Genomic DNA, 22,500 nt, shown 5'->3' on the forward strand with positions numbered 1-22,500 from the left:
ACACGATGCCCACACACACACACACACACACACACACGTAATTACAGCGAGCCCGAGAAGCCAGCTGTGCTGCCGAATCAACTTTACACTACAATAACACAAGCTTGTTTAGCAGCACAACAATTTATATGGAAATGTGCTCTAATGGCTTCAGCTGAGGAGAGAGAGAGAGAGAGAGAGAGAGAGAGAGAGAGAGAGAGAGAGAGATGGATGGATGCAGAGAGACAGCGAGGTGCATAGAGTTAGAGAAAACGGAACATTTGCATATTGGTCCGGTTTGTTTAGTGGGATATTTTGTTGGGTTTAAGATCAGCCGAGCTGAGAGAGAAGTTAAAATATTCATCAGCTTATTACAGAAGACGCATTGTATTCCTCCAGCACACACACAGAACCAGGTAAAACTCTCTAATCTTTCAGCTTTTATTTTATATTTCTCTTTTAGTTCCATTTTATATTAGATTTTTTTTTTTTATGTTTTGTGTTATGTATTTACTTTTAAACCTTGCTTGTTTGAGAGGGTACATATTGTATAGTGACTAGAGTGTGTGGTTTAGGACACGCCCACCTGTTGGTGTTTATGTGGTCTATAACATATAGTGACTAGGGAGTGTCTGTTTTAGGACACGCCCACATGGTGGTGTTTATGTGGTTTAGGACACGCCCACATGGTGGTGTTCATGTAGTCTATAATGTATAGTGACTAGAGAGTGTGTGGTTTAGGACACGCCAACATGGTGGTGGTCACGTGGTCTATAATTTATAGTGACTAGAGAGTGTGTGGTTTGGGACACGCCCACATGGTGGTGGTCACGTGGTCTATAATTTATAGTGACTAGAGAGTCCATGGTTTAGGACACGCCCACATGGTTGTGTTCATGTGGTCTATAATGTATAGTGCAGAGAGAGTGTGGTTTAGGACACGCCCACATGGTGGTGTTCATGTGGTCTATAATGTATAGTGAATAGAGAGTCCATGGTTTAGGACACGCCCACATGGTGGTGTTCATGTGGTCTATAATTTATAGTGACTAGAGAGTGCATGGTTTAGGACACGCCCACATGGTGGTGTTCATGTGGTCTATAACGTATAGTGAATAGAGAGTCCATGGTTTAGGACACGCCCACATGGTGGTGTTCATGTGGTCTATAACGTATAGTGACTAGAGAGAGTGTGGTTTAGGACACGCCCACATGGTTGGTGTTCATGTGGTCTATAATGTATAGTGACTAGAGAGAGTGTGGTTTAGGACACGCCCACATGGTGGTGTTCATGTGGTCTATAACGTATAGTGACTAGAGAGTGCATGGTTTAGGACACGCCCACATGGTGGTGTTCATGTGGTCTATAATGTATAGTGAATAGAGAGTCCATGGTTTAGGACACGCCCACATGGTGGTGTTCATGTGGTCTATAACGTATAGTGACTAGAGAGTGTCTGGTATAGGACACGCCCACACGGTGGTGTTCATGTGGTCTATAACGTATAGTGACTAGAGAGAGTGTGGTTTAGGACACGCCCACATGGTGGTGTTCATGTGGTCTATAACGTATAGTGACTAGAGAGTGCATGGTTTAGAAACACCTACGTTGTGGTGTTCATGTGGTCTATAACGTATAGTGACTAGAGAGTGTCTGGTTTAGGACACGCCCACACGGTGGTGTTCATGTGGTCTATAACGTATAGTGACTAGAGAGAGTGTGGTTTAGGACACGCCCACATGGTGGTGTTCATGTGGTCTATAACGTATAGTGACTAGAGAGTGCATGGTTTAGAAACACCTACGTTGTGGTGTTCATGTGGCCTCTCGGGTGTTTGAACATGTCCACAGTGGTGTTTGTTTGTCTGTTTGTGTGATATGTTGTATAGAAAAAGACTAGGCAAGTTTATCTATCACACCCAACTTCCCTCCCAAACACAAACACACACACACACACACACACACACACACACCTTTAAACGCAACCTTCAGTTGAACCGACCATAAATAATCGTGGCTCAGCCATCCTCCAGGCTTCGAGTGCACCTGCATATTCAGAAGCTAGCATGTTAGTCAGTAAGCCGTAAGCCATGAACACGCTCTGAGGAGATGTGCAGAGCTTCCAGTCATGTTCTCCATGTTCCACAGGAGCAGGAGGTCCAGGAGGAGCCTGCAAGGTGCTAATCTGTAGTCCAGCTTTGGGGAAAACCCTGTCCTTTCATCCTGCGCTCCTCTCCTCGCCTGAAGGAACACTAAATCCTCCACGGCAAGATGAAAAGCCGTCTAGACAGAAGAATCCAAAAACTTGGCCTCGCCTGCTTCTTCTTCTTCCTCACTCAGGCTAAAGTATAAAGTGAGGAGTCTTCTCTCTCCCTCTCTCTCCCTCTCTCCTTATCTGTTGTTTGAAAGTTTGTGTCTCGGAGCGCTGGACTTTGTTGTTATAAGGTGGCTCCACTTTTCTTAAGGAACGTCTCTCAAGAACACTTGGAACAGGACGGAACCTGCAGCCACATGAGTGTTTGCTTTCGGTTTTGTTCACCTCCTCTTAATCAGTCATCAATCACAGAGGCCTGGGAGAACCTTTCACACCATCCTGCTTTTTTTTTTCTTTCATCGTTTGCTGCAGGATAAGAAAAATCTGAAAATTATTCAAAGCGACTGGACTCTGATTGGTCAGAAGGTGTTGATTAAGTTTTTGTAACAGCTGCTCTGGCAAATCTCACATTTAAATGAATTCTCTTGTTAGAATAAATTATTATCGTTTCTATAGTAACAGATGATCAATATATCGACCGATCCTAGCTTTTTTCTAATGTATGGAAGGAGTCGCCAGTGATAGCTGGTTTATTTCTGGAAATAAACAGGTCATTTTTGTAAGTCAAAGACATTCATGTTCCTTTTGTGTAGATTTTCAACTCTTTCCAAAAAAATTGGCCTCTCTCTCTCTCTCTCTCTCTCTCTCTCTCTCTCTCTCTCTCTCTCTCTCTCTCTCTCTCTCTCTCTCTCTCTGAGCTCTCCTGCGTGTAATTTTATCCATACAGGATGTGTTAAAATGCCTGAGTCTCAGATCACTGGCTGATTTATGGACAAAGCTGGAAAAAAGAGCTGTGTTGAGCCAAGCTGAGGAGGAAACTGTAAAACATTGCGTTAACGCTGTAAAAGCTTGTGTTAAAAGGTGTGTGTGTGTGTGTGTGTGTGTGTGTGTGTGTGTGTGTGTGTGTGTGTGTGTGTGTGTGTGTGTGTGTAGCTCTTACACACCCTTAGGCCATTCTGTCTTTTACTTTTCATTAATTTTAGTTAGCACAGAACAACTGTATATATCCAGTACATTAGAGAGGAAATCTGGTGTTTATCTTTTAAATTAATTTCTTAAGCACATTAATAAACAGTACATTGTTATATTATTGGGGTTTTCCCCCCATCTAGATTATACAATAATAAGATATCTAAACTTTGTAGGTTGTTGTATTTTCATTGTTTTTGTGAGGAGTTCGCAGTTGTGTGTCATGCTGATGTCACAAGGAAACCCTGCTAGCACATTTACAGTGTCATACTTATGTGATCGGGTTATACGGCACGGAACCCGTATTATTGCCACCTATACGTTACAGCACGGGGGATTTCTATTCTTTGCATATCCTAACTGAGGAGGTTGTGGTCGGAGTGCAGGGGAAGCTATGCTACAATGTCCCTGGTGCAGGGAGTGTTAAGGGCCTTGTTTAAGGGCCAAACAATGGCAGAGTGGCTTTGAACCCAATCATTTAATCAACACCCCAGAGCCACTTAACCACTCCCCATAAACAGATACTACACTTGATCTCCAAAAGACCAAGAAACGATGCTGTTATACTGTTCTCTCTTGATTACATAACTTCAATTCTCATAACATTTCCAGTGACGTTCAAGAAAATTCCAGCTCAAAGTACTGGAGGCATTGGGCAAACATTGGTCTCAGAAGCCCCAGAATACAGTGCAGTTGCACCGTAGTTTTTCCAGACATTCTGCATGTTGGCTATCTCTTAGATGATCGGCACAGCGGCATTGATGGTGGTATTACCATGGACGTTGAAGCTTTTATTCCAAAATATAAATATTAGATACAACTGAAGATGAACGAACGATTTGTATCTTCTTCAGGATGAACTATTGAGCATGAGACCTGGTGAGTTTGTTGTAATTAATAGCAAATGATTCGATTAAAAGGTCAGGACTATAAGAATTTGGGACATTAGACCAAATTGGGCTCAAACTTGGATACGGTGTACCAGGTCGGGTCTGCAGCATCTACTGGGGTTTGACTGGAAGTGGAAGAAGGTAGCTTTTACCTGGATTACGGGTAAGAAATATGAGGCACGGAAACTGCACCTGGGGGAAATTAAATAAGTGCATTTTGTCACTACTATAGATCATTGCGCCATGTTGTTCTGCTCACAGAATTATGACCAGTCATCTGTACAATATCTGACTACTCCACATGCTCACTTGGTACCTCGGCAAGACGAGTAACCAAATCCATTGTATTCTAAGCAAGACAGTGCAGGATTATAGAGTATTTACCTGGACTAGACTTCAGGACTACAATTATATACTCTTGTACCAAAGTGTATCTGTAATACGAACACACCGTGTCATCATGGCGTGTACACGTACACACAGATGGAAACCAGAATTGAGGCGAGACAGAAGACGGTTCTTCTGAGCCAGGCCTTTTGTCTTAACGATGCAAAAATCATTACGCTGTCAGAACGTATCAAGGAAAACAAAACTTCACCCGCGTGCATGGACACAAAGGCCTGAGTGCCAGAAGTAAGAAATATTCATTGAGGAGGAGGTCCGGGGAAGACTTGTGATCTTTTTTTTTTTTTTTTACTTTTGCAAATGAAACCCATCAAAAGGAACTGTAAAAACAGATGCACGTATTCAGAAAGAAAACAGCGACTGTGGTCGGGCTGAGAAAAAAGAAAGAGAGAGAAGGCTAAAAGGCTTTGTTTCCTTTAGGGAACATCCCCTCTAATCCTAGCAGGGTGGAATAGAAAAGAGGGAGAGAGAGAGAGAGCAAACACTGTAGTCGAGCAAAAGAAGGTAATGAAAGAGCAATAAAAGGAGGGGAATTATTGGCGATCTGGGGGCCTGCAGAGACACAGACCAGACATGGCAACATGCCAAGGCCTTCCAGAGAGATTTACAGCAAAAGATGGAGTGCATATACACACTCGCACAAATAAAGTCTGATGAGTCACAGAGTCAGATGGCCAGAGTTCTTGTGAGGGAAGGGAAGGTTGTGTGAGAATTTTGCTTTTCATGCAACTTCCAGATTCAAAAAAAATATAAAGCATGTTTTGCTTTATATTGCGAAAGTGGCCTTTTACCACGGTTCACCATGTTAAACACTTTAATCAAAAAAAAAAAGCTCAGCAGCCAGTACATGGTGGACACGACAGCACGTCTGAATTATCTCACTGAAGATGCTGGTTGATCAGTCATTGGCCAAATGCTGTGGTTTGAGAAGAATAAATCACACCAGTCTGTCATACAGAGTGTAATCTTTATACAGAGTGTGGAACATGGCTATGGTATATTATAGAACTCTCATCATTCCCTAAGGTGTACAAGCCGTGGAGTCTGGAAAATGGCCTTGGGGTTGTAGTAACGGTTGTCTGGGTGCATCAATTAATACCATTGTTCTTATTTACCGGACTCATGATTCAATGCTTTTTCTGTAAATAAGAGATCTTGGGGGTTGTTTAGGAGTCTGGGAAATGTTAATATGACTGAGTAACTCACTCATCTTGGGAACCGGTAGCTGTTTACATTCGTGCGATTAGAGGAATGGTTTTGGCTGTTGTAGTCACAGAAATCTCTGTACACAACGCTCACCACCCTCTCTGACTACTCTGGAGTCTTCTCCTTCGAATCCAGTTATCTGCTTTGTAAAAGAGCAGGCGAACATTTAAATGGACGTACTCAAATCATCTTATGCTCAGCCCCGTCAAGAAGAAAAGCCAGCTTTGTAAATCCTTGCCCTGCAGGCCACGTCTACAAACACACCGGCAAAGTTTTCCTGCAAAGGCCCATCGCAGGAGAAACAGGCATCAAATGGCTAATTGTCAGCTTTGAAAAGCAGTGTCTCTGGGCCACATTCATACCTAATAATAAAAAGAAAATAAAGGAAAATTACCCCTCGACAAAGGAGAGTTTTAAGACCTTGGTGTTGGCGGAGGTTAGCGTCCCCACCGTTAGCAGTCGGCTCTAATGCTCAAGCCCGTCTTAGACTGGGTCGGATTCACCAAGCCATCAGGACTGTCCTTTTTATATTCCTTGATATCAAACGTACAGCAAAATGTCAGTTGCAGACTCGCCAATTATCGGCGGATTAGGGGATTAAATTAACGAGTTTAGACGACAGCTTTGCCGTTGCCAAGATAATCTGCTTACGTTAGTCCGGGGCAGATGACTAGTGCATTAGGCGTTGGATAGAGGCAAAGAGATTGTGATTATTCCTCTAGAAAGGGCTCTTTTTAATACGAGGGGGAATTTACCCCATGGGTGCCTGATAGTGCGGTGAAGGAGGTGAGAGAGAGAAGATCAGCTCAGAAAAGGAAAAGCACAGGAATACACTTTCTCTCCATCCTTTCACCCACCCACCCACCCACCCACCCCAAACCCAATAAATGTCTTCGGTTCCCTGAAGCAAGCTCTGAAGTGCTTAATCCTTTTATCAGGCGAGTCTCTGCTGTGCAGAGCCCATCATTTCTGCATCTGTCCCTTTTGCTTCTTACTTTAGTCTTCGACTTTGATGGTTTCCGACTCTTTATTTAGTGTTCCTTTGCTCCTGATGTGGTCTGATGGTGTCAGCAGAAAATGTAGGACATCGCTGTCATATGCTCTCATATCACAGCAGGGGGAAAATATCCTCGGGTTCACTTACATCACATTTGTTTTACGGTGGCAGTCCATCCTGGAACAGATCTGATTTGATTGGTTTTAAACCCAGGATTTCTCGAGGAAGCACCTTAGGAAGCCTCATAGATTGGACTACATCAGTTAGATAAAAACTGCTAACATGCCTTTATTTCCAAGCTTAAAAAAATCAGATCAGCTCTTCAATCCCAAAGGGTCAGGAAACATTTCCATATTTATCTTTTATTTTTTACATATTTATTTGTCTTGATGGCAGGCTTGGCTGTGGTTAGGGTTAGGGTTAGCCTTAACCCTAACACTAGCATTTGGGGTTAAATGTTATTAATGGGCAAAATCCAGCTTTAGAGAATAATCTAGCTCCTCCGAGCCAGATCCTTAATATTGTGCCATCGTGACCATGGTATCAATGACTGATTGTTCTAATACATTAGCATTTGTTGATTGCATACTAATATCTGAATCATTTCAGATCCAGATCTGTCATGTGTTGTCTGTTGTTCTGATGCTCTGTGAGTGGAGTTTAATATCTAACAAGAGACCCCCAGAATAGAGGAGGGCTTTATCTTGTGATTGCAAGGCAGCTGCTGCGTCTATTCTCATATCCACTGTTCCTGTCAAACTTCCCCACCGAGTGGTGGCGACGCACTAAGCTTTTCCTGACACAATCACAGAAAACACACATCATGCATTATGGATGAAGCAGCTCTGAAGGTGTGCTCCACCACACTATCACGTAGTTCTGGTCACCGATTGGTCAGAAGGTGTTGATTTAATTTCCTGTATCAGCAGGCCCGCAGTAGTGGAGCTACAAATCACAGGTTTCTATATAGCTGGTTCTTTTGATTGTTTCTATAGAGACTGCAGAAGCTCCACATAAACAGGATTTTAGGAAATTATAAGGAGACATCTTTATTTGACTGTTATGGAAGGGGTCTCCAGTAGAGGTCTTCTCGGGTCTAAAGAAGTGACCCGAATCACTTTTTACCCGAACCCGACGTGCATATATATATATATATATATATATTTTAAAGAAAGTCCCGACCCAAGACAAACCCAGAAAAATTAGACCCGAGTCTGACCCGACCCGTTGGCAATTTTTTTTTTTTTTTAACCCGCCTGGACCCGAATGTTACATAACTCTACACTAAAGTAACCGCTACAGAGTGGATTCAAAATTGATTGACAGGTCTGTTTCAACAAAAATTAGCTTACCGCCAGCCACACGTCACCAGCCACATGTCGCAAGCGGTCTTGGCACAGAGGAGAGGTTGGAAAAGGACTCGAGTCGATGCACACACACACACGAGATACAGTAGTTCGGGTCTTCTCGGGTCCGTTCGGTAAAAACACATTCATTTTAAATTACCCCAGACCCGATGCCGCCATTATTATACCCGACCCATGTCCGAGGCACACGTGAAACTTTTAGACCCGAACCCACTAGGGTCTCGGGTCGGACCTCGGGTTTTCGGATCTAAGTGGACCCGTGAAGACCTCTAGTCTCCAGGTTCAGTGCTTTGTAGCAGTCAGAGTTAAAACTATAGAAGCTCAATTCAGCCAGAATAGCCATGTGTCACTTTCAGCTCAGGTATCTGCTGCCCTGTACCTGCCCCATCCAACACCCTGAGTAAGAATGCTGAACTTTGACCTCTTATTAGCTCATGCCTGTGGTCATTAGGAGTCAAATGTCCTGCCAAACAAACCAGCTTTATATCAAGACTCATGACTGTATCTTCAAACCACTCGCTGTTTCAAGAGAATAACGAGTAAATGATCTTAAAAACAGCAGCTGTAGAAATTCCAGTTTCTCCAATTTGCTTGAGACTTTTATAGTCGTTTCTTTTGTCCTAATACATTTCAGTTCATAATTAAACAATACATATATTTAGAGAGCAGTTCTGCACCTGGAAATAACGTTGGTTTGTAACCATGGTAACCAGTCCTTGCCATGATGTAGTGTCTATAGAGCCTAACGATGTCTCGCACCCTTATCTGCTCTCGTTCTTCTTTCTCTCCGTCCACACCATCCTCATTTCCTTTCCATGTTTGACGGATTCAATTTCTCTGTCCAAACAGGAGATATGAAATTAATTATGCAAAACAAGTTGAACAAGTTCAAGCAAGAAGACCTGGGGGGTGGGGGTGGGGGGGGGGGGGGGTGGATGAATATTCAGAGGCATATTTAGGACACTGATTTGCATGTCTTTAGTGTGACCCGTAACAAGCTTTTGTGTGGCAGCAAGCCACTCGGGGAGGGGGGGGGGGTGAAAACGCATTTGGGACGAAAACGGAAAACTTGTGAATCAAATATGGTTTGAAGGAGGTAGTTATTGACACACATAGTTGATTATTTCCTAATAAAATTAAACCGCAAATTGTTTTACAGCGACAGCTTCCAAAGATAATTTTTTTTTCATTAGGTACCGAACAATTTGTATTTCCCCTCTCGTTGTTGTCAAGTTAAACGTTAACACACACGATACATTTTACCGTTTGTTTGTTTTTTTTATTTGTAACAGAAAATCAGCAGCTACCAATCAGTTTAATTATTATCGAAATGCTACCGTAATGCAAATACGTGTTGTGGAAATATTTTCACGAGATCGATATCGTATCGTCACGACAACCAATCCCTCTGGAGACCCCACCCATAAATGTTTAATGATCGTAAACGTGTGATTTGCAGCAGCATCGAATGTCCGAAGCTTAATCAAAGCCTTCTGACCAATCAGAATGCAGCAGCATTGTTGTTCCTACTGTACAAGCACTGTAAATGTGTCAGCATTTGTTAGCGAGCGCCTGGGTAACAACAGAATAAAAAAGCAAGGGATGAAGAGTGTGAGGAAGCAGGTAGTGGGTGTGGCAGGCGGTTCAGGCAGCGGAGTGTTGTTGAGGGACAGACAGACAGAAAAACAGAGAGGATATAACAGTTCTCAGGAGGAACATGTGCTCATGTAGGAAATGTGTGTAAGGAGACCTTGTGTTCCTTGTCCATGTACCATCTGTTTCATGCGATCTCCATGTTACAGAGTCATGAAAATAAAATTCCCAAACAAGTGTGTATGTCCTTACGTGTATTTAACGTCTTATGAGGACCAAAAGGTGACCTAAAGGTGCTCATAATCAGCTGGTCTTCAAAAAAAAAAAATTATAAACAGTATAAAATTATTTATTTTTTCCACTAAAAAAATCAACATAAACTAGGTAAAGTAAAAGTTGGTGTGAGGTTTTGTTAAGGTGAGGTTTAGATGAGGTTTTCCTTTTACTCCTTTAGTGGAAGGTCCTCAAAACGCTAGTAGAACCAGCATGTGTGTTTTTCCCAGGTGCACTATTAGACAGTGATACTCGAAACGAATAGGCGTTATTGCTGTGCCAGAGGCCCTCTTTTATACTCACACACACACACACACACACACACACACACACACACACACACACACACACACACACACACACACACACACACACACAGGGCTGGGTAATTGTTATTCAGCTGCTAGTAATGAGATGAGGTGCCCAGTGGCGAGGGACTCGAGTGCTGCCTCTCTTTTGTTATGCTAATTACACACTGTTAGAGCCGGACCTCTGCCTCTTTATCTGTCTCACTCTCCTTGTCTGTCTTTCTCTGTCTCTCGCGCTCTCTCTCTCTCTCTCTCTCTCTCTGCCACTTTCCCATTCGTTCTGTGAATGTCTCTGTTTATGTCTCTCACTTTCTCTCAGTCTCTCACCCTGTCTGGCTCCATTTATCTGTCTGTGTTTGTGTGTCTGTCTTTGTCTTGTGCTCTGTCTCTCCGTCTGTCTCTTACATGTTTCTCTTTTATAGTTATTCGTCTACTTTTCTCTTTCTGTCTCCTTCTTTCTCAGCCACCTACATCTCTCCGTCTCTCTCTCTCCCCCTCTTTCTCCGTCTCTCTCTCCGTCTTTCAAAGTTTACCCTGAGAATAAAAAAAATACAGCAGAAGTGTGTGTGTGTGTGTGTGTGTGTGTGTGTGTGTGTGTGTGTGTGTGTGTGTGTGTGTGTGTGTGTGTGTGTGTTGTATATTAGAAGCTTTGATTTGACACCCCTTTGGTCAGAATGTGTGTGTAAAGTGGGCGGGGCTAACGTCATGTCGATTTTTTGTTTCATGTAGTCTGTTAACTTGATGTTTCTTTAGCAGTGAAAGGTTTTATTTTACATTTCATTTGGCACCATTCAGAGAACACACACACACACACACACACACACGCACACACACACAGTGTAACTGACACACACCTCATTTGAAATTCAAGTGTTCACACAACTCCAATTGTATTTGCGGTGCATTAGTGGTAATTGCTGACAACTTGCCTAGCTGAGGGTTTAGAAAGCGTTCTTTAGTGCACTTGCTGTCGTAATTGCGACGTTGCCTTTGTACAAAAAGCTACATGAAGTCTGAAGCCCAGGTGTGTGTTTGGTGTGTGTTTGGTGTGTGTTTGGTGTGTGTTTGTCACTCTCCAGAGCTGTTGCGTCTTCAGTGGCTCAGGCCGTGTGTCTGAAGCTCTGAACCCGTGATCCGTCCGTGGTACCGATGTGTCCTGCGTACGCGGGGTGAGACCCAAGCGTATAAAAGACACGTGACCTGCAGCCACAGTGTGTTTCATCTGTTTCCCTTTCTGATGTCTTCAAAGCCAAACTTGTCATAAGCCAAACTGCGGCAGGTCGACGTCTTCACAGCGCCCGCTGCTCCTTTCATCACACATCTACTTCAGGAATTCGGAACCTTAGAGTTTCAGATTTACCTTCCGACACACGACGGCATAATGATCTCCAAAAAATTACACACAGCATTGTCCCACATTCCCTGTGTTTCCAACTCTATTACTCTATTTCCCATGTTACAAATAATAGAGCACATATTCCATATACTCTCCACCCCTCCCCCCATACGCACCCTGTTCAATTTTCCAGTATTCCCAAAATTCCAACATTGTATCCATTTCCCAGTATTCCCAATATCCCACAGCCCCCCCCATATTCCCAGTATTTATGTCCCTTTATTTCCTATATCATCCATGTTTCTTATTTATGACATCATCATATTTCCCCTCCTTCTTTGCCCACATTCCTCACTTTCCTTTCTTCCTGTATCCCTTATGTCCCTTCTCCGTATTCCCTGTTCTCCCAATCCTGTACACGTCCCTCATCTCCACAGCACACTTACTGTTCTCCATGTTCCTCCCTGTGCTCAGCTGATGCCTCTGGACCTCCAGATCATGATTGTTGGACATTTTTTATTTTTTATAAAAAGGAAATCTATGAGATGATGATAGAAAAGACAGATTATTTTTTTCTTTATACAATTTCACCTTGAAATGATTCGATAATTAGATAATTAGATATTAGGATTTTTTTTTTTTACCATATTTTCTTTTCCTCGGCACAACAGATTTGCCTTTGTGGCTCAGTAAAGCACTGTAACACACACACACACACACACACACACACACTGAAACTAATGGACCACTAACAATACCAAATTTGGTTGCCATGCCAACCCATTTTGCCTTGCGTGTAACTGCGACTGTTAATTGGCTGGTCAGTGAGGACATAATGTTTTGATTGCATGAGAAACACAGAGGTTTACAGCACAGTGACGCCGTCACACTCACCGCTCAGTTCTGTGTGTTTATTCCTCCTTTAACTTTCCTTCCCTTCATCATTAATACCAATAATCAGAGCGACATTTCAGTCTGGACATGTTTCTGCTATCAGCTGCTTTTTAAATTAACACGTCTTAATGATGTGAGACGCTCTCTCTCTCTCTCTCTCTCTCTCTCTCTCTCTCTCTCTCTTTCTCTCTCTCTCTGTCTGTCTCTGTCTCTCTCTCTCTCTCTCTGCCCCCCCCTCTGTCTCTCTCTCTCTGCCCCCCCCTCTGTCTCTTTCTCTCTGTCTCTGTCTCTCTCAATCTCTCTTGCTCTCTGTCTTTCTTTCTCTTTCACTCTGTCTCTTTCTTTATTTCTTTCTTTCTTTTCTTCTTTCTTTCTGTCTCTCCTTTCCCCTCTCTCTCTCTCTCTCTCTCTCTCTCGCTGCTCCCCTGTCTCTTTCTCTTTCACTCTGTCTCTTTCTTTCTTTCTTTCTCTTTCACTCTGTCTCTTTCTTTCTTTCTGTCTCTCCTTCCCCCCCCTCTCATTCTTTCTCTTTCACTCTGTCTCTTTCTCTCTGTCTCTCCTTTTCCCCTTCTCTCTCTCTCTGCCCCCTGTCTCTTTCTTTCTCTTTCACTCTGTCTCTTTCTTTCTTTCTTTCTTTCTCTTTCACTCTGTCTTTTTCTTTCTTTCTGTCTCTCCTCGCCCCCCTCTCTTTCTCTTTCACTCTATCTCTTTCTTTCTTTCTCTCTGTCTCTCATTTTCCCTCTCTCTCTCTCTCTGCCCCCTGTATCTTTCTTTCTCTCTGTCTGTCTCTCTCTGTCTGTCTCTTTCTTTCTCTCTGTCTCTCCTTTTCCCCTTCTCTCTCTCTCTCTCTCTCTCTCTCTCTCTCTCTCTGCCCCCTCTCTCTTTCTCTCTCTCTCTCTGTCTTTCTTTCTTTCTTTCTTTCTTTCTTTCTTTCTGTCTCTCCTACCCCCCCTCTCTCTATCCCCCATTTTCATATGTTCCACATAATCCCAATATTCCAGGTATTCCCTAATTCTCATTTCCCCACATTCACGTATTCCCCTTCCATGCTCTTGCGTTCTTTACTCTTCCGTAATCCCGGCAGTCCCACAATTAAAACCTTTATATTCTCCTTATTTCTTTCTAGTCCTAGTAATATTTCCCATATTTCCTACATCAGCAGTTTCCTTTCTTTTTGTCTCCCCACATATTTGCACCTCTCCATATTCCTCCTTTCCCACGTACTCCCTGCATTCCTCATACTCCCATTCCCTAAATGCTCATGTGTTTAGTTTAGTCTTTCACCCCTACGCTTCAAGCCTACAGTACACTTTATTCCGGATCTCAGTAAACCTGTGATGTGTTCAGTTGGGCAGTAAATTGGTCAGTTTGTTCACCAGCATTGTGTCTGTTCTTCTCTCGGTGCAGGTGGGACAGAGGCAGAGTGTGTTAGTCACCGAGGAATCCTTCGACACTCAGTACTACGTCGCACACAACAGATTCTACGAACAGGTAAGAATCTATTCCCGTTTTTTTTTTTTTTTTTTTGGTCGTCTGTTCCACACAATATCTACATACTGGACTTTAAATCGGAAAGAACGGTTTCCGTCAAATTCCTACAGGCTTCCGCTGAATTCTCTGGATACTGTTCAGTTCTTCCCTTACCCGATGGGGCCGTGATGCGTACAGTGAGGAAAATAAGTATTTGAACACCCTGCTATTTTGCAAGTTCTCCCACTTTGAAATCATGGACGGGTCCGAAATTGTCATCGTGGGTGCATGTCCACCGTGAGAGACATAATCTAAAAAAAAAAAATCCAGAAATCACAATGTATGGTTTTTTAACTATTTATTTGTATGATACAGCTGCAAATAAGTATTTGAACACCTGTCTATCAGCTAGAATTCTGACCCTCAAAGACCTGTTAGTCTGCCTTTAAAATGTCCACCTCCACTCCATTTATTATCCTAAATTAGATGAACCTGTTTGAGGTTGTTAGCTGCATAAAGACACCTGTCCACCCCATACAATCAGTAAGAATCCAACTACTAACATGGCCAAGACCAAAGAGCTGTCCAAAGACACTAGAGACAAAATTGTACACCTCCACGAGGCTGGAAATGGCTACAGGGAAATTGCCAAGCAGCTTGGTGAAAAAAGGTCCACTGTTGGAGCAATCATTAGAAAATGTTAGAAGCTAAACATGACAGTCAATCTCCCTCGGACTTGGGCTCCATGCAAGATCTCACCTCGTGGGGTCTCAATGATCCTAAGAAAGGTGAGAAATCAGCCCAGAACTACACGGGAGAAGCTGGTCAATGACCTGAAAAAAGCTGGGACCACCGTTTCCAAGGTTACTGTTGATAATACACTAAGACGTCATGGTTTGAAATCATGCATGGCACGGAAGGTTCCCCTGCTTAAACCAGCACATGTCCAGGCCCGTCTTAAGTTTGCCAATGACCATTTGGATGATCCAGAGGAGTCATGGGAGAAAGTCATGTGGTCAGATGAGACCAAAATAGAACTTTTTGGTCATAATTCCACTAAACGTGTTTGGAGGAAGAAGAATGATGAGTACCATCCCTACTGTGAAGCATGGGGGTGGTAGCATCATGCTTTGGGGGTGTTTTTCTGCACATGGGACAGGGCGACTGCACTGTATTAAGGAGAGGATGACCGGGGCCATGTATTACGAGATTTTGGGGAACAACCTCCTTCCCTCAGTTAGAGCATTGAAGATGGGTCGAGGCTGGGGCTTCCAACATGACAATGACCCGAAGCACACAGCCAGGATAACCAAGGAGTGGCTCTGTAAGAAGCATATCAAGGTTCTGGCGTGGCCTAGCCAGTCTCCAGACCTAAACCCAATACAGAATCTTTGGAGGGAGCTCAAACTCCGTGTTTCTCAGTGACAGGCCAGAAATCTGACTGATCTAGAGAAGATCTGTGTGGAGGAGTGGGCCAAAATCCCTCCTGCAGTGTGTGCAAACCTGGTGAAAAACTACAGGAAACGTTTGACCTCTGTAATTGCAAACAAAGGCTACTGTACCGAATATTAACATTGATTGTCTCAGGTGTTCAAATACTTATTTTCCTCACTGTAGACCGATATCATCTGATCCCCAAAACTCTCAGGACCTTTTTACACCCGGTCACTTCATGTGTGTGTTGTCTCTGATCCCATAGCTATCTGATTCCGTTTACATCAGGCCACATGAACGCGTCTCGGCGAATCGGATATCGATCCTGTCTTTCTACTCCCGCCCAAAATGGCAATATATTTCACCTCATTTCCGGGGGGATTGAAATGGAACACGTTTTGGTGTGTGCGGTTTTCAGAACGCAATCAAAAAGAAGACGGAAAAACTTATGGCAGTTTTGCTACAAAAAAACAGCGTTTACAATTATTTGTTTCTGGCGCGATGCACGACTCGCGAGTCACCTGCGAGTGACGTACTTCCGTTTGGGAGGAGTACAACATTGACGTATGTGGCTGATGTATGTGGCTTCAAAAACGTTTCAGAGGGCATTTACACCTGGTCTTTTTACACCTGGTCACTTCCTGCGTTTTCTGTGATCAGATAGCTATCCGATGGTAAAAAGACCAGGTCTAAATGTCCTCCGAAACCCCTTCAGGAGGTGGTCTGGGACGCGTTTCAGATGAAACTAGACAGGTGTAAATGCATGTGGTTGTTCTAGCCACATACGTCAGCGCTATACTCCTCCCAAACGGAAGTACGTCTCGTCCGGGCTTAAAACGCGCTGCTGCCGCCAGTGAAAATGCAGCAAACAGTAAATGCTGTTTTCTGTAGCATAACCATCGTAACAAGTTTTTTCATCTTCTTTTTGATTGCGTTCTGAAAACCGCACACACAAAAATGTGTTCCATTTCAATTCCCCTGGAAATGAGGTGAAATATATTAGCATTTTGGGCGGGAGTAGAAAGACAGGATCGATATCCGATTCGCCGAGACGCGTTCATGTGGCCTGATGTAAACGGAACAGTTTTAACACATCGGATAGCTATGGGATCAGAGACAACACACACATGAAGTGACCGGGTGTAAAAAGGGCCTAAAGCAAACACCATTAAGAACATTACAGCTTCCATTACAGTCCAGTAGAAACACATAAATTCAATCTCTTTATGACTCGAAGGAAAAGAAACAGTCGCGAGATCTGAACTTCAGTCGCTCTGAAGCGAAGAGCACAGACAGGTAAAGTCAGGGAGTCACACACACACACACACACACACACCTGTCTGATCTCCCCACACTGCTGTGGGCGGTGTAGGGTGTGTGTAAGCGTGTGTACATTACATTCATGTGTTAAATCATCTTTCTTTTAACTGATAGCGAGAGAAAGAGAGAGGCTTTACACAAGCTGGTAGCCCGGGGACGCGAGAGCAGGAAGGCATCGCTGATCGCTTCCCTTTAAACACCACTTCAAACTTCAAACGTGACTGCTAACACACGGCTAAATGGATTTATTTGAAGATGTCTGAAAGGGAGTTTTTACAAGGCTGCGTTTGAAGCCATGTGCAGCAGGGCAGCGGGTTTTATTCTCCTCTTTTCTTCTTCTTCTTTTTTTGGGGGGTAAATAATAAAGAGAATGTGGCTCAAGGCTAACCGAGCGTTTGAACATTTTGTGGCTTTAGATGTCATTTATTTTCAGCAAATCTAAGTGTTTGATTAAAAACGTATCTTTCTCTCTCTCTCTCTCTCTCTCTCTCACACACACACACACACACACACACACACACACACACACACACACACACACACAATCATACATACACACAAACACATACAGACAGATACAACACACACACACTCATACATACACACTCACACATACACACACACTCATACATACACACTCACACATACACACACACACACATATACAGACAGATACACACACACACATACACACTCATACATACACACACACATACACACATAGACAGATACAACACACACACACATACACACACTCCTCATACATACACACACACACTCATACATACATACACACACACACACACATACACACACTCCTCATACATACACACACACACACACACTCATACATACATACACACACACACACATACACACACACACACATACAGACAGATACAACACACACATACACACACATACAGACACATACACACAGATACAGACACACACACACACACACTCATACATACATACACACACACACACACACATACAGACAGATACAACACACACACACATACACACAGATACAGACACATACACACAGATACAGACACACACACACATACACACAGATACAGACACACACACACATACACACAGATACAACACACACACACATACACACAGATACAGACACACACACATACACATACACACAGATACAACACACACAGATACAGACACACACACACACACTCATACACACACACAGATACAACACACACAGATACAGACACACACACACGTACACACACACAGATACAACACACACATGCACACACGCACACTCACATACACACGCGCATACACTGTACACACAGATACAACACACACACACATACACACAGATACAGACACACACACTCATACACACACACACAGATACAACACACACATGCACACACAGGTACACACACGCATACACAACCACACACACACGCACACACACACACTCATACATACACACACACACACATACATGCACACACACATATCTGTGTATCACGTATCTGTGTGTGTGTCTGTATCTGTGTGTGTGTCTGTATCTGTGTGTGTGTCTGTATCTGTGTGTGTGTCTGTATCTGTGTGTGTGTGTGTCTGTATCTGTGTGTGTGTGTGTCGTATCTGTGTGTGTGTCTGTATCTGTGTGTGTGTGTCGTATCTGTGTGTGTCTGTATCTGTGTGTGTGTGTGTGTGTATCTGTGTGTGTGTGTCTGTGTGTGTGTGTGTCGTATCTGTGTGTGTGTGTCTGTATCTGTGTGTGTGTGTGTCGTATCTGTGTGTGTGTATCTGTGTGTGTGTGTCGTATCTGTGTGTGTGTCTGTATCTGTGTGTGTGTCTGTATCTGTGTGTGTGTCTGTATCTGTGTGTGTGTGTGTCTGTATCTGTGTGTGTGTGTGTCGTATCTGTGTGTGTGTACCTGTGTGTGTGTGTCTGTATCTGTGTGTGTGTATGTGTGTGTTGTGTAACAGTGTCACAGTTAGGAGTGTGGAGCTGATTATTTCCCCCTTGCTTCATGCCCTCCACCGTTTTATCCCTCTCTCTTTTCTCGTACTTTTTATCCTTTTCTTGTTCCACTTAATGCTGGAATGTGTGTGATGTGAGTCTGCTCCTGTAGTCAGTTGTGTTCTAGCAGCTACACACCGTCTGTCCTTCAGCACTCTCTCTTTATTGTCCCCTGAACGAAGAAGACAACAAAGCGTCGCATGGTGTCAGAGCAGAAGAAACCCGGCCGAGGCTCTGCTCTGGAGTACGGCTCCTGACCCCGGAGCTTTCCTGGTGACTTCGAGTCCCAGCAGAGCCACATGTAAGGAGCAAGAACTTTAACCCTTAACTGGATTCTCTCTCATTCCTGCTCCTGAGAAACCTTTCTCCATCTTCTCCATGGTCAGTCACGTCCCACAGGCCCAGGAGAGCAGAGTAGCTTCGAGTCGTGCGATCTGAGTAGTCTGAGAAGAGAGGGAGAGAAGAAGAAGGAAAAAAAAAACAAATGACAAAACAAACGTGACAGCTGGCGTCTCAGATTAAACGCCTTCCCTCCAATCGATGGCTTTCGAGATGGGCTTTTGTTAGCTCCTATAATGGAGCGATCGATGGCGTGACCTCGGTGACCCGCCGAGCCACACGGTCTTCCCTTCATCCCTGTCTTTCTCTGGAGAAACTGTCTTGCACTGGACGGAGTCGTCACGTGACTGGGTAAAGTCCGGAACGCCGGAGTGTGTGAATTTGACCAGAACGGGACCAGGAGTTTGGTGTGTCAGTGCTGTGTGACAAACATCTGTGACACATCTGCAGGACAGAGATGTGTGTAGATGTTACAGGTGTATGTTACGATGTCTCACACACACACACACACACACACACACACACACTCGCGTCTTGAATGTTTGTGACCGTTTATTAGAAGCTTTCTTGTCTTCATTCAGAAATCTCCTGAATAAGAACTAAATTCCTTCCGATGCGAAAGTCTTTGACGTCAACATGAAGGCATAAAATAAAGTGCGTGGCTTCGAGGTTGGGAAGTAGAATGTGGATGTAGAGCAGATAAAGAGGCGAGTGTACGGGTTTGAATAAGGCTGTCCCGCTTTCATTGAACAGCATCGATCGAGCTCGGCTCGTATCACTGTGGACGCGTGGAGATCAATAACGCTTTAGTTCTGCTGGACACGCCGGAGATGTGGAAGAATGTGCGGAGCCCGAAGCTCTGAATAGATAAACACTCACTGAGAGACAGAGTTGAAGGTTTTTTTTTCCCTTTAGTTTGGCTGAGAGCACTGAATTTAACACCGTTACAAACACACACACACACACACACACACACACACACACACACACACACACACACACACACACACACACATATAAGTGTGTTTTCTTATGTGTCTCATGGATATGGACAGTTTGGTCGAATGGATAGATCGGTGTGATGGATGGATAGTCGGATTGGGTGGGTGGAATAGATGAATGGATGGATGTGGGATGTATAGATAGATGGATTTGGGTGGGATGGATGGATGGATGGATGGATGGGTGGGTAGATGACCAGAGGTGTCGTTATCTATACAGAAAGTTGGACAGATGTGTTGATGTGTTCATTCTGTTTATAATCTGCACCAGGAGATGGAAGGCTGATGATATAGAGAGATCGGTTGGAAGAGCAGACGATAGATGGATGTGAGAAGAGATTAGAATCTGCATGGACACTGTTGATAGTCTGGATGGATGGATGGATGGATAGATAGATAGAGGGCCATAAAGTCTAGAGACGGGTGTTTTTGGGTGATGGATGCTGATTTAAACTTTTTTTCTTCTACAGGTTCTGGTTCCCAAAAAGCTGGAGTTTAAAGGGAAGATGATTAAAGTTGACATCTTTGAGGCAGGGAAACACTTCCTACGAGGTCGTCCAGTGGAGGAGTCCACGGTCATCACGCCATCCATCAGCCGGCCGCTGGAGAAAGGAGAGATATCCGGCCTCGGTCAGGTCAGTGAGTCATAAGCTGTTTACTCGTTATCTCTCTCTCGCTCTCTCTCTCTCACGCACACACACACACACACCCCCACACACACACAGGGCCACTCCTCCGTGTGTTGTAGTTGCCTAACTAGTGAACTAGATCTCACTAGAGCTCGTCTTTTACACCCCATTACTCTCTCCATAAAACTACAACACTCCTCCCTCGCTCTATTGCTCATACCCCTTTTCAAAGAGAAGAATAGGGTACTCCTTGAGACAGGGCCGGTTCTTCTATGATGATGATGATGATGATGATGATGATGGTGTAATTTTTCCAGCAGTCAGCTGTTGTTCTGAGGAAGAATAAAAGTTTAACTCGATGCAAACCAACACCTAATTGCAGTCAGCAGTTGTCTCTACTTGTCGGTCTGTTCAGGACAATAGCTTCTGAGTTTGGGATTAAGCCTGAGGATTAAGGACTGGGATTAAGTTCTGATGAAGGTTTAGACCTGGACCTTTTATTAAACAGTTAGCGTTAGAGACTGAGGTCCGGTGGTTTAGCATCAGGAGAGTTTAGAGCTGAATTAAACAGAATGAACGCTGAGAGCTGTCGAGATTAAACACCACTCGTCTGTCACGCTGTCCCTTCACAGGGCAGATTCTCTTCCTCCCTTCTGAGGGCATAAAGGAAGGGAAGAAGGGTGCCGTAAAAGCGGTGCTAGCGCGAGGTGGAGAAATTAGCGCTGTTCCCTGAGTGATGCTGCTCGTCTACGCCGAGTCTCTCTCTGACACGGCCGGCCATAAAAGCTGATGAAGTGTGAAATTAAAATGTGTATCACATTCTGGTGCATCATTTCAATGTCCCGTGTGTGTGTGTGTGTGTGTGTGTGTGTGTGTGTGTGTGTGTGTGTGTGTGTGTGTGTGTGTGTGTGTGTGTGTGTGTGAGAGAGAGAGTCTCTGTCTGTCTGTCTGTCCCTCATCCTCCCCGAAAAATAACACACAAGCTATAGATAAGCCATCGGAATGAAAAATAGTGCCAGTTAAGCCAGCCATGTAATTCCCAAATCACTCATGTGATCCTGTCTCACTCACACACTTACACACACACGCACACACACACACCTCTTACACATGCACACATTACACCTACAACACACTCGCAAAACACTGATGAGGAGTTTGGCCTAATGCTTCCTTTTTGTTATAAACAGTCACTTATATTTAAGCGCATGCTAAAGTGGAAGCCAGTAGCCACCAGTTGACTCATGAATCAGTCACCGAAAGCAGAGTTAACGTAAACAAATCTTTATGAATCACGACTCGTGATTAATATTCACGAGTCATAATTCTCTGAATCTTTACCAGTCAACTCTTAGATTTATTATGTATTTAATTATCTGAATAAAAATGACGTTATATATCAGGACATGAATAGTACGAATTACAGAAGCCTGTGATGAATCGTGAGTCATTCGGTCATAGTAAGTCTTCTGAATCAGAGTCTTTATCAGTCACAAGTCTTTCTGAATAACTTAAATGACACTCCTTTATGAATCACGAGTCTATGAACCATTTGATTTGTGATGCTTCACATAACTTTGAAGTTCTGGGTTAGATTCATGAGTCTATGAGTCGCATGAATCACTTGAGCCTTTATGAACCCTTTATGAATTATGAGTCTTTATGAATTACACAAGTCTGTTCTGTTTATGAATTATTCGCTGATTACTCTATCAATCGTAGCGGGAATCATATGAATCATTAACATTAATGAATCAGTTCGA

At 43.6% G+C, this 22,500-nt stretch overlaps 1 protein-coding gene across 1 annotated transcript in view; it reads left to right on the top strand.

The window, feature by feature from the left end:
* Positions 1–22,500, top strand: part of cdkal1 (CDK5 regulatory subunit associated protein 1-like 1) — a 185,911-nt gene that overhangs the window by 156,618 nt on the left and 6,793 nt on the right. Inside the window, exons 13-14 of the mRNA XM_047810996.1 lie at positions 13,939–14,022; positions 20,579–20,743. Coding sequence (XP_047666952.1) covers positions 13,939–14,022; positions 20,579–20,743 — 249 coding nt within the window. The remainder of the gene's footprint in view (positions 1–13,938; positions 14,023–20,578; positions 20,744–22,500) is intronic.

The sequence above is a fragment of the Tachysurus fulvidraco genome, chromosome 3 (genome assembly GCF_022655615.1).
Source record: "Tachysurus fulvidraco isolate hzauxx_2018 chromosome 3, HZAU_PFXX_2.0, whole genome shotgun sequence".
Taxonomy (NCBI): Eukaryota; Metazoa; Chordata; class Actinopteri; order Siluriformes; family Bagridae; genus Tachysurus; species Tachysurus fulvidraco.